This window comes from Geotrypetes seraphini, chromosome 5 (genome assembly GCF_902459505.1).
Source record: "Geotrypetes seraphini chromosome 5, aGeoSer1.1, whole genome shotgun sequence".
In the NCBI taxonomy this organism is placed as follows: domain Eukaryota; kingdom Metazoa; phylum Chordata; class Amphibia; order Gymnophiona; family Dermophiidae; genus Geotrypetes; species Geotrypetes seraphini.
In genome coordinates this window covers 213,952,985-213,966,241 of record NC_047088.1, presented here as the reverse complement: position 1 = coordinate 213,966,241, position 13,257 = coordinate 213,952,985, and the positions used below count along the sequence as shown (strand labels likewise).

The 13,257-nt window shown below is 42.3% G+C and overlaps 1 protein-coding gene across 3 annotated transcripts in view; it reads right to left on the bottom strand.

Moving 5' to 3' along the window:
* LY75 (lymphocyte antigen 75) overlaps positions 1 to 13,257 on the bottom strand; it is a 187,761-nt gene that overhangs the window by 103,373 nt on the left and 71,131 nt on the right. For all 3 annotated transcript variants that reach the window (XM_033944549.1, XM_033944550.1, XM_033944551.1), the window contains exons 14-18: positions 11,449 to 11,530; positions 10,441 to 10,512; positions 7,195 to 7,318; positions 5,415 to 5,450; positions 4,975 to 5,150 (exon numbers count right to left, since the gene is read on the bottom strand). In XM_033944549.1, coding sequence (XP_033800440.1) covers positions 4,975 to 5,150; positions 5,415 to 5,450; positions 7,195 to 7,318; positions 10,441 to 10,512; positions 11,449 to 11,530 — 490 coding nt within the window. The remainder of the gene's footprint in view (positions 1 to 4,974; positions 5,151 to 5,414; positions 5,451 to 7,194; positions 7,319 to 10,440; positions 10,513 to 11,448; positions 11,531 to 13,257) is intronic.

The following is a 13,257-nucleotide window of genomic DNA, read 5'->3' as shown; positions in this document are numbered from 1 at the left end:
CCCACTCAACTCTACTAAAATGCCATATAGGTGCCACCTGCAGCCACAAGGGCTATTAGGGTGGTATACAGGTGGGTACAGTAGGTTTTGAGGGGCTCACCATAAAATTATGGAAAAATTATGTTCTTACCTGTTAATTTTCTTTCCTTTAGACGCAGCAGATGAATCCAGAGACCAATGGAATGTAGCAAAGTAATCCTCAATCTGGGTGGGAAGCAAATGCCGCCTCCGCAACAACCGAAGCACTAAACGCAGCCTCCGTATGCGCCCCCACATCCAACCGGTAATGCTGAGATAAAGTATTCTTAGAAGACCAAGTAGACGCGTGACAAAACTCCTCCAAGGAAAAAAAACCTCTGGACTGAGTCCAAATAACCGCCATTGCTCTGGCTGAATGATCATGAAGTTCTTCCGCCAATCGCTTCCCTGCCATCAAGTAAGCGTAAAGAATGTCCTCCTGGACCCTTCGAGTGATGGAGGCTTTGGACGCTGCCATATGCTTGTTGCGTCCCTTGAAGAATACAAAGAGGTGATCTAAATGACTAAAAGTCGTTAGAAACCTACAGATTGCGGAGAATGCTATGCACTTTTTAAAAAACGTAGTGAAGAAAAGCTTGCCTTCCCATTCCTCCTCCCAGGAAGAAGGAAGGAAAAGTGAGAGAGGTATAAAAGAAAGGATGACACCACCTTAGAAAGAAATTGTGGTACTGTCCGAACCGACACCCCAGAATTTGTAAATCAGAAATAAGAATCTCCGCCGTACAAGGCCTGCAACTCAGAAAACCGCCGAGCTGAAGCCATGGCCACACCGTATTCAACGTCACAGTCTTTTAGAGTCTCAAAAGATAAGGTTGAAACGAAGCCTTCTGTAAACTGCGAAGAAGTACCTTAAGTCTGTACTCTGGACAGGGCTTCTTAAGAGGTGTACAAATATACTGTACTCCTTTTAGGAACTGAACTACATGAAGCTGAAAAGTAAGCGAAGAGCGAAATACCTAGCCCTTGTAACAAGCTAAGATTGCCACTTGAAACTGAAGGGAATTGGCAATACGCTTGTGCCAAAAAAGAAAGACTATAAAACATAGAACTCTGGAAGGGTGCCAATGTTGAGAAGTACCCAAGAAAGGAAAAGCCTCCAGAAGGATGCATAAGCCACAGGTGAAGACGTCTGTATCACCTGGAGAAGAGAAGAAATAACCTGCTTCGCATAACTCTTACACGTCAGCCACGACTTTTCAAAAGCTAGGTCATAATATCAAAGTAGGACGAATATCCATGTTGATTGGACCCTAGGTGAGTAAATCCGGAGATACCAGGAATCTCAACAGTTTAACCATCGAAAGACTCATCAGATCCACACAGCAGGGATGGTGCAGCCAATCTGGAGATTTTCTAATTACTGTACCCTGAAAGCAAGCTTGAGATGGCAAATCCATCCAATCATCAGCCAGGGGAAACACTTAAAAAGAGAAACCAGAGGCGAGAAAGAAGAAACGCTGCTACCCCTTCTGACTGCCCCTCCCTGCGTCTGCTGAAGAAGCTAGGAAGCTTTGAATTTCGAGACGAGGCCATGAGGTCTAGTTCTAGGAGATCTCATCTTTATACAAAGAGCTGGAACACCTGAGCAAATAGTTCCCAATTTTCAGGATGTAGAAGATTTTACTACTACTACTATTTATTATTTCTAAAGCGCTGAAAGGCGTACACAGCACTGTACCTTTTAACACATCATAGACCAGGGGTCTCAAAGTCCCTTCTTGAGGTCCGCAATCCAGTCGGGTTTTCAGGATTTCCCCAATGAATATGCATGAGATCTATGTGCATGCACTGCTTTCAATGCATATTCATTGGGGAAATCCTGAAAACCCGACTGGATTGCGGCCCTGAAGGAGGGACTTTGAGATCCCTGCCAGACGGTCCATGCTCAGATTTTGTGGTGAGAAAGTCTATCTAAACCCTTTTCCTGTCCTGTAAAATGATGCGCCGACAGAAGAGGAAGATGAGATTCCACCCATTGAAGTAGAACCATTACTTTACTCGCCAACTGAGTACATCACGTACTTTTCTGGCTGTAGAGAAATACCACCGTCATAACACTGTCCTAAAAGACCTTTATCGTCATTCCAGAAGAATGGCCTGAAACTCCTGAAACGGTAGCCTGACTGTGCTTCAGTCCAGAAGAATGAACGAGTACTAACTCCTTGCACTGAGGATTGAAGGCACTGAGCCCCCCAACCCGACAGCCTGGGATGTTTGGCGACTTTGAGCCAGTCCAGTAAAGACCGAGGCATGCCTTTGAAAAGATTACTCTCGCTGAGTCACCAAATTATATTGAGCGATGCTTGAGGAGCCTACTAGATACTACAATTGGAGCCTTGAGATACCGGGAACCACTGGAACAAAAGCGACTGCTGTAGCGTTCTCATGTAAAAGCGAGTCGAAGTTCCCAGTGGAGTCACAACCATAGATCCTAGAACCTTACAGAATACCATACTCTTTCTCTTGGTGACTGAAGAAGGCAAACCTAAGACTGTAACCTGTCGCCCCAGTCTCTGGGAAGAAACACATTCCTCTCCTATGTGAACAACATCCCCTGATATTCCAATAATTAGTATTGGAAATTTGAAGATTCACATCCAAAGAATTGAAGAAAAGAAGTTCAAATAAAAGAAATCACCCGTTTGTATCTGACAAATTGACCTGGCTGGAAGACATCCGAATCAAGCATTCATCTGAAGAAAGAAAGTACCTGAATCTCCTGTTTGCACCAAAACGCCACTACTGCCCTCATTTTCTAAAATGTTCATGGAGCCGTGGCTAGGCCAAATGGCATCTGCCAAAACTGATAGTGCTGCTCGATGAGAGCCAAGTGAAGATAGTGCAAATTCGGTGTCCATAGGGAAATTGTAAATATTCTCACAGTTTTTCTCTGGAAATGTCTAACTCTGAGAAACTAATTTACCAGAATGAGATCCAGCCCCCGTCTGACCAATTCCCCCATCTTAGGCACTATGAAGTAAATGGAATAACTTCCTTTAGTTCCGGAAGAACTAAAACTACTGCCCTGAGTACCAGTAACACTTAAAAGGGGTCTCGCACGAACGTAACCTTTGGAAGCTCAATATATGGTGACTCCAAGAAAGAATCTGAAATGGGAGGAGGATTCAAAGTTGCAAGCATCCTGAAAAATGCCCAAAGCCCCCTGACCTGACATCATAGTGTCTCCCCCTCACGAGAAAGCATAAAGAGTTACCATAGGAAGTAAAGATCCCTTCAGAATGAAGAGCAGACAGTCGGGGAACGGCTGGACTAGAGCTGTAAATTCTGGAAGAAGAAAGGAACTTTCCCACAAAAAAATCCAGCTTTGCAATGTAAGATGGAATATGTCAGAATTGTGAAACAATACTAACTCCATGCAATGTTAGCCAAAAACTTACTGCCTTTAAAGTGAAGACGTACTAGACGGAATCTAGAAGCTGCATTGACCACCTCATGGGAAATAATCTGCACCCTAATTGTTATCAGACAAAGCTCACATCCCTAAAGAGAGCTTCAGGGATGATTCCAACAGCCACACAGCATTTGCTACTCTGTGGGTTTGGGAGAATAGGTAACTTGTCCCTGGTTAGAAGGAGCCATACAGCTCTTCCTGCCAGTTTGAGGGACTGTCTAGCAGGTGCCATGAGAAGATGGCGACCTGAGAAATCTGTGCGAGAAGCTTTGAAACTTGCAGTCCCTGGCAGCCTAGAAATAGAAAAGACAGTTCAGGAATCAATTCTAAAGTGCTACCAGACACACACAGCGCTGTACAGAGTCACAAAGAAGAAGAAAACCTCTAAACTTCAAACTCTTCAGGGACACAGAGAGAGACAAGAAGATACCCATATGAAACGCAGGGTACTCTCATGCCGCTGACATCACTGTGCAGCAATTTGTCTTCTGCCGACCCATAACAGCAAAAAACTGAGATTGGGCGGCTGAGCACAGGGCAGAATTTCTTTCTTAAGCACCGTGAGGCATAACAGTACAGTTGCAATTAAAGTAGTTAAGTCTTTTCAAGAAGAGAGTGGGGAAACACACACACAAGGTATATCACCGCAACAGTGGCAAGTCACCCAAATAGGTCATTTTTTTAAAAAACTTGGACATCTAGCGGTTTCATAATTGGATGTTTCCCCGCCCCGATATTTGGATGTCTTGTGGAGTATATCCAAAGTTGGACTTCAATGTACTATCAAAATTGCCCCTCCATATTCTCATATAGAGGTGTGCATTCATTCACTTAAATGTTTGTACAAATCGACTGCACATGTAAAAAATATTTTAAAAAACTACAACAACAGAAAAACAATTAAAATTCAGGAAACATTTGTTTTAGACAAGCATGAAACAAACTTTTTTGGGGCCATGCACACCCTTACTCTTTGCTTAGGTTCATAGTTTTCTTGACTAATATTACATATTTCAGGTAATTTCTACTGCTTATTTTCTGGTAAACATTAAAATGTTATTTTGAGAACAAAAGGGAAAGGGGCAATATGGTTTATTTTGCTTAATATACCACTTTTCCTTAAGGCAATAACAGAGTGGAATTCAATATAAAAAACAATTTCAAAACTAAAATTCAAAACATAAATCCAAAAAGGAAAGTAATGTAATCTTTTGATAGGCTCCAGCAAAACTAGTCTTCAAAGATTACAAAAATATTCAAAGCTGTTTCTGCAGGTAAATATTAACCTGTATAAAAAGCCACTAAACTGCCCTCTTCCCTACTCAGTACAGGGAAAAGTATGCACACACTCCCACATAAAAAAGGATACTGGGGAAGGAAGTATGTGCTTGGACTTCCAGTTCATGCTTTACAATTGTTTCAAACTTGTTTTCAAAATTATTAAATGTTCTTTAACAGTGAATGAAAATTAATATTTTTTGGCCAATTCCTACCAATATAATACAAGATAATGATTTTATTACATTTTGTAATTTGGTTTTAATAGCCTGTAATACTGTGAACGATTCCACCGATGCTAGTTTGCTGCCATTGTTGGCACAATAGAGAGCCGCTTCTTCATAAGTCATATTTTTACTAGACACAAACCAAAATTCTTCTCCCTCGATTATAAATGGAGATCCATGAATACCAACTCCATCTAAGGGGAGAAAAAGAGGAATGTATATACGCCTGAAGTAAAAAAAATTTCACACTTAGCATAACAGATAATTTCCAATTAGACTACTTATCAAAATGTTGTCCATTAGAAATAAAGAACCAATCGTGTATTTTAGGTTTTAGTGTCTGGCAATGTCTATGAATTTTTGGATTTTCACAACTTTGCAGATATGCAATAGCATTTAAAAATGAACCTTCGTCATTCAGGTGTAACAAGACCATTTACAACTCAAGAAACACTTACCAGGTAAATACCAATCTGGTTTCTTCAGTGTGGTTCCTGTTTATAAACAGAAGACATACAATACTAGATTTAGAGGTACCTTTTCAAGTGGAGGCAAGATAAAGGGTCTTAACTGGGAACAATGACACTCTAGGTATTCACTTGCTAAGCCTAATAATTAAGCTGGTGATGAACACACAGGGCCAAAATTCTGTAAACAGCTCCGAAAGTTAGGCACCGGTAAGTGCATAGATTGTGCCTACTGGCATCTAACTTAATTGCATTAGCACAGTAATTGAATGCACCATTTAAAACCGATTAAAAACACATTTTAAAAAATAGGCTCTGGAATTGCGCCCAAAGGTCAAAGTAGGCGTGTTCAGGGGGCAGAGATGATCTCAGGTGCAAGGCGATGGAAATGTAAGCCTTTAAAACCCTGGCCCACATTACTGGTACCTAAGGGCTCCATTTACTAAGCTGTGATAGCGTTTTTAGCACGCGCAGGATTTTAGCGCGTGCTAAATCCACGCTACGCGGCTAGAACTAATGCCAACTCAATGCTAGCATTAGCGTCTAGTGTGCGTGGCAATTCTGTGCGTGCTAAAACCGCTATCACAGCTTAATAAAAGGAGCCCTAAGTTTTTTCTTAGGCACTGGTAATATGATTGGCATGCAGCCAGCATCATTTACAGAATCTGGGCTACAATAAATGAATAACATAATCTTCCCTTCCTGTGGACCTTGAGTGCATAGCACTTTGTTAAGAAAACTTTTCCTCATTATCAGATTATTATATGCTTTTTTTGTCTAAAACTCATCCTGAAACCAGGGCTGGGAAGTATAAACAAACAGGAGGAAACTTCTCAGTCAAAACAAACAAAATAAATATATAAAAAAATACCTAAAATAAATAAAAACTACTAACACACATTAGGAGAGTTACATCCTCCCTCACACCTACACATATGCATACAAACAAACAAACTCCTTCCCCTCTGCCAGACAGGCCAGCATCTACACCCATCCTGTGTTACTCCTACCATGCTAGTACTGTACTTCATGCCAGTCTGTGCCCTTTTGAAATATAGCAACAAAGAAAAAAGCAATAGAGTAGTGATTCCCAAAACCTGTATGGGGTGGGGGCTCTATCCAGTCTGGTTTTTTGGATACCCTCACCAAGTATGCATGAGAGAAATCCACATGCAATGGAAGACATGTATGCAAATCAATCTCATGAATATTCATTGCAGATATATTCTAAAACCTTGACATCACGTTTGGCTGCCTATATGGTTGGCATGGTGGTGATTTCACCACCAGCATTTAAACATAGGTGAGCTGGTCCTACATGGAGTGGTGGGCGGGGCTCTGGTCACCTTGTTGGGCAGACTGGATGAACCGTGGGAGTCTTTTTTTCTGCCAACATTTACTGTGTTACTGTGACTAGCTGGGGTTCTCCCAAGACAGGTTTGGAAGCACTGTGATAGAAAATCCCTTCCCTTTGGACCTCAAGGATGGCATATATGCTGGGGATCTAGAGGAATTTGTACATCTTTTTAAAATAAAAATCTGATTTATGTAGTGTTAGTGGGGGGAAGGTTTGTAAATGTACAAATCAAAACAGTCATTGACAACCTCTCTCTGGGGGTAAAACTGCCACCTACTGGAGTCTGCTCAGAGCACATGTGGCTAAACCATTACCACTTTATGTAAAGGGTGACCCAAGTTGACAGTAACAGAGCGACACATAAGAAATTACCAGGTTATAGGACAAAGCATATGGAAAAATACTATGAATTACCTGACGGAATCTGACAGATCCATTCTAATGTTGCATCACAATGGAAAGGTTTTAAGTAGAACTCTGGTTCTCTATCATTGTGGAACAAAAACATTGAATATCTTTTCCATATTGGTGGTTTGGTCTAGTTGAAGAAAAAATAAAAATCAACCAGGAACTTATCATAGCACAGCACATGTATGTAAACTGCAACCAAATGTATCAATAGGTATATTTTAAAAAAATTTTTTATATCTCCTGTCCCCATTAATCTTGCTTTTGAGAAACTCTGAAGGCTCTTTTCAAAATTTGTTTTTAAAAAGGAAATTTTCAAATCTGCACAGTTTTATCTACAGGATTTAGTTTCCAATTTTCAAAGCACAAAATGGAAGCAGAAGGAAGGCGTGAAGCTGCAGAACGAGAGGATGGGGATGGAGGGAACTGGTGGGAGTGTTTTGTTGGTTGGATTTGAGAGATTTATGCTGAGTCTACCAAGCTTCCTGTTGTTTGTGTGTGTGTGGGGGGGGGGCTCTCCCCTCAGGCACCCTTTACTTTTTCTCATTCTTTCTCTTGCTGAGTTACACTTTTCTCTTTCAAAACTATGGCAAAAAAATAAATAAACACACACATTGGTGCACTGCTTTTTACCCAGCACTAGGTTCGTTGCTCCCGCTTTTAGGGAGAGGTTCAATATTAAAATAATGAAAAACATTGGGGTATTTGCTATCTAAAAGATTGTGAAACACTGGTTAACAGAATGGAATGGCTCCCTTATGAAGGCTTGACAGGTTTCAACTCCCTGGGCAAGTCACTCAGTCCTCCATAGCCCCAGGTACGTTAGATAGATTGTGAGCTCACCGAGACAGGGAAAATGCTTGGGGACCTGAATGTAAAACCACTTAGATAATCTTGATAGGCGGTATATAAAAGCCTAATAAACAAACTCCTTAGCTTTACTGGAGAGGATATATGAATGATGAGAAATCTATCAATCGGGAACTGCTGGGTTTTTTTTCCACTGGTAGCAGAACTAGAACTCCATGAAACTAACCAGTGGCTGATCTACAACAAATTTAATGCAACCATCTGACGAAGAAAAAAAGAGAACGATAGCTGATCCGCTAATGCCTTGCCTCAAGAAGGACTCGAGGACATCGAGGCAGCATGGGTCGAAGATGAAGCTTTGGCAGGAAAATAGGTATCAAAAAAAAGGAGACTTGGACGAAGCAATAGAAACCGCTGAGTCCTCGAGATCTGGAAGCAGGGACCTCGAACGAGGAGTCGGTGATCTGGAAGGCATAGATCGAAGCTTAGTGGAAAAAGGACGTTCTTTAGAAGAAGAGGTATGCCTGGAAGTATGCCTCGAGGAAGGCCTCGATTGTCGGTGAGAGTGGTGCTTGGAAGCAGATCTCGAAGATCGAGGAGACTTCGCCCCGGAGATGGAAGCAGACGTTGCTACCAATGAATGGATAGGGCTAGAAGCTGTGGATCAAAGCTCAGAAGGCTTGATGGAAGAACCTCGAGGCACTCCCAAAGATTCTGCTCCTTGTATGTAGTGTGAGGATTCCTGTCGAGGCACTTGCAAAGAATCTGCTCCTTGCCTCGCGTGCTTAGATGCCAGACCAGACACACGCAGAGACTCTGCTCTCTGCATAGAGTGTGTAGTCTCAGCAGGAGGCATAGGAAGAGGATCGACCTTGCGGGAGTCTGCAGAATGCCCAGGCTGGATTAGAGTAACAAGCTTCGGTCCCATATTAGTGAGGAACTGAATGAATTGCTTCTCTAACATGGTCTGGAAAGAAGCCAGCAAGGATGGATCCGCATCTGAAACCGGACCACCTGCTTTGGCTGGAGGTTCCACAGAGGCAGTGGAAATGTGCTTCGACTTGGAAGTCTTGGCCACCTTGATTACCATTGCTGGAATTTTCTGCTGAGCTATCTGACCTGAGGATGCAGGGGAAAATACAGCAGGTGTAGTCGAGGTAAGAACCACTGCAAACGAAGAAGGTCTGATGAGGCTTAAGGTCGGAGTAGTGGAGACAGAAGGACCCTCAGTCGAAGGTGGGACAGAGGCCGCTTTCGAAGTCGAGGGAGTGGTCGAAGAATCCATCCCGAAAAGCTTCTCCACTAAAATCCGAAGACGTTTAAGGGCTCGAGGTTGAAGAGTAGCACAGTGCTCGCACTACTTCGGTTGATGGTCCGGCCCAAGGCACTTGAGGCACCAACAGTGTAGGTCTGTGAGGGAAATCGCACGCTGGCAATGGCTACACTTCTTGAAGCCCGTTGCTGGCTGGGACATAGGAGGAAAAATAGCCACCGCAAAGTCGAAGCCCACGGGCTGCGGCTGAGCGGCTTGCCCAGGCAGTCGAACGGAAGAAATAAAAAATTTTTTTCAACTAGAAATAAAAGAAAACAGCGATTCATGAAGAAAATAAACACAAACCATGGAAAGAGAAGGCACGAAATAACAAAGTTTAACGCAGAGAGTCAAAGACGGACTTCTCGGCTCCGCGGAAAACTGAGAATTGAGGAGACGCGCCCTGTGATGGGCGGGAAGGCACTCGCGCATGCGCGGTGCGGCTGACTCGAAACTTCCAGTTTTTATAAGCAAGTCTGCTTGCGAGGCTTCCACATCCGGGCTCCGTCGGTGACATCACCCATATGTGAGAATAGGCTGCCTGCTTGTCCTGGGATAAATTATTTTATTTTCAATTTAGTGATCAAAATGTGTCAGTTTTGAGAATTTATATCTGCTGTCTGTATTTTGCACTATATTTGTTTATTTTTCTATAGTTGTTACTGAGGTGACATTGCATATTTTAAAGTCATCTGCCTTGACATCTTTGAAAACCCCCCAAATATAAATAATAATTAACATTTTCTCTGCGTAGTGTGCTTTGTGGTTTTTTAAAATTTTGTGGTTACCATTATGTATTAATAAGAGTGTGTGTGTATGAAAAATGGATGGAAGAAATTGCATTACAATTAGTATTATTAATATGGGGTGGAGTCAGGGGCGGAGTTTGGGAAAGTTCGGAGTGGAGTTTGACCGAGGGTACTCGGTTGGTATTTGTTAAGCTTAGGGGGTACTTGACTTGGAAAGGTTGAGAAACACTGCTCTAGAGCATGCACTGAAAGAATTTTAACACTTGCCAGATATGGCATGTATTCTTGCCTTTAAATCTGTGTATAGAATTTACCTGGGTACACATAATCTTAATTAAAATAACCAAAACACTCCAGAATAAAAATATCTACATGACATACCCTCAAAGCAGCACAGTCTCTAAGGTCATAGTCATCCTCATAAAAATCATTTGGTACAATAGCAGTTGATACCTAAGGAAAAGGAATAAAAAAATCATATTGTAGCACAACTAATTCTTGAAACTGACAAAGCGATGACTTCCACTTGGAAGGTACAACTTTTAACTGAATGTGATGGTTAATAGGAGACTTTTCAAATGGCTGAATGGCATTGCAAATCATTCTACCTCCTTTTTTCCAATACTGTAACTGAATTATATATGTATTTGCTCTTAGAAAAAAAAGAGAAGAGAATACCAATTCCGTGGTTGTAGATATACCACCCATAATTAACACTTGCTTGACCACAAGATGGAAATATTTGTATGATGGTTTATTAGTCTGTTTATGACTCTTTTTATTTTTAGGGGTCATTTTACTAAGGTATACTAACAAATTTGTGTGTATTAAGGTCCCGATTCTATAACTGGAATCTAACAGTTTATCATCCAGCCTCTGTGAAATACTGTCCTGTTTAGCCAAACCTGTAGAATGAAAACCAGGCAAACAAATCTCTTGGTTGACTTGAAAGGCTGACACCACCTTCGGTAGAAAGGCAGGTATTATCTGCAGAGAAACACCAGCCTCTGTAAACCTGAGGAAAAATTCTCTCAGGAGAGAGCCTGTAATTCTGAGATTTGCCTCGCAGAGATTATTGCCACCAGGAATACCGTCTTGACCGTAAGATCTGGAAGAGACGTGTCTTGCAGAGGTTCGCACAGGGACTGAGAGGGAGCTATTTTCCACTGGTGAAGGGGTGGAGTTGAAAGATATGAGTGACACCCTTCTGCAAAGTTCGCAACTAAAGGAAGACAACAGCTTCAGAACAGAATCCTATCTCTCTGCAACAGAATTCAAAATTTAAAAAATGGGGGAGGGGGGTCACAAATCACCTGATGAAGGAAATAATGTATCAGTGGAGAAAGCCCTTCAAACTACCTTTAACTTGGCATTCTCAAGTTTACTTACTGGTCTATTATCACTCCACTGCCAGGATCCTTGGGAAGCTGGGTTTCTCTTATTCAGTCCAATCCAGATCCATCGGTGACCACTGAAAAGAAATAGATGAAAGAAGCTAAACATAAAATTGCTGTCTCACCTTGCACAAGTTTAATAGTCATTTCTTTTAGGCAGTGTCTTCATCTTCATACCAAATTTGAAAAAAAGAGATTAGGTTCTTACCTTGCTAATATCTTTTCTAGTAGACAAGTGTGTCATTCTGGACAGTAAGTTATTCTCCCCATGCTCATGAGCTATGCAGAAGGAATCTGTTCCGTTTTCAAGTCATCCTCTTTCTCCACAGGGCTCTGCTGCCCCTTCAGTTTGTACCAAAGCAGAGAATAGCCCTATAAAACTGAAAGTATAACATGTTAAACATTTTAACTGAACAATCAAAACAACCAATCAGAAACATTTATAGAGCTCAAATATTACCCCAATGTATTATAGCAAAAATCATTCTTCATACCCTTGAGGCTTGACTGACATCAAAATCTCAGTTTTGGCTTGAATTTCCTGATTGAGACAATAGGCAGGCGGAAAAAATAATCGATAGGGTGGGGGTTCCAGAATTACACATCTACAGTATCTACTAGAAGATATTAGCACGGTAAGAACCTAATCTCTTTTTCTAGTACAATAGATGTGTCATTCTGGACAGCAAGGACATACAAAAGTAGTCCGCAACAGAAGATATCCTCAACCCTAATGAGTGAGGATATCTTCTGTTGCGGATTGTTCCATTACCTCACTTTCCATCTTCCACATCTTTACCGTTTTAGTGACATACAAAAGTAGTCCCAGGAATTTAGGACGGGACACTGTGTCTACTTGTAACACTGTGCCTACTTATAATACTAAGGATCCAAAGGTGTCCTCACGTGCTGCCACATCCACTCTGTAGAACTTGGTGAATGTATTGTGCCTGGGCATAGGAAGAGCAACTGCCCAGTCTAGGGTTTGACCACAGGTGAACACAACTGAGTGATTTGTCTTAGGGCTGGATTCACTTAGTTCAACGATCATATCCAATCTGTGGGCGATCCGTGGCAGGCTGATTGAGCCACAATGCGTCATGCAAATGAGGGTGATCGGAGGCACTCACCACACTGATCGCTGCAGAGCGATCTTGATGCATGCGCAGACCATCTTCTTTGCCTATAGATGGTGTGTGCATGCGCTTGCTCCCTGTGAACCCAGCACTTATCTAAACTTTTTGCTTTAATTTTTGACTTTTCTCGTGAGCCTGTGGTTTTAACCCGCGGGCTTAAAGTGAGGTGCACTGCGGCATGTTCTGGAATTTAACAGAACACGCCGTTGTGCAGCCCCACTTTAAACCCGCGTATTAAAACCACGGGCTCGCACTGCAGGGAAGGGCAGCAGAGAACAGGAGAGTCGGGGCTCTTGCCGTCAGAGCCCGGAGACCATAGCAAGCGGCAGCAGCTCTAAAGCTGAGTTCAAGTTGGGGGAAATACAAACTAGTCAGGAAAATCAGCTCGGGCGAGGAGGTGGCGGTGAGAGGAGAGGAGGAGTGAAGCTGGAGTCAGAAGGCCAGGCACCTGCAGCTGCTCTATGAAAACAAACTGCAGAAAAGGGCAGCAGAGAGCAGGAGTCGGGTCGGCAAGAGCAGGAAATGTGCCTCAGCCGAGTTGCTTTCCTCTTTTTGCTCCATTTTCAGGGGACCATGGAGTCTGTAGGAGATAAACTGCATCTTGGTCCTCAGCAATCGCTTCTTTTTTGATCGGCCATACCAGTCAGTGCTCTTTAAATTGTTTAGTT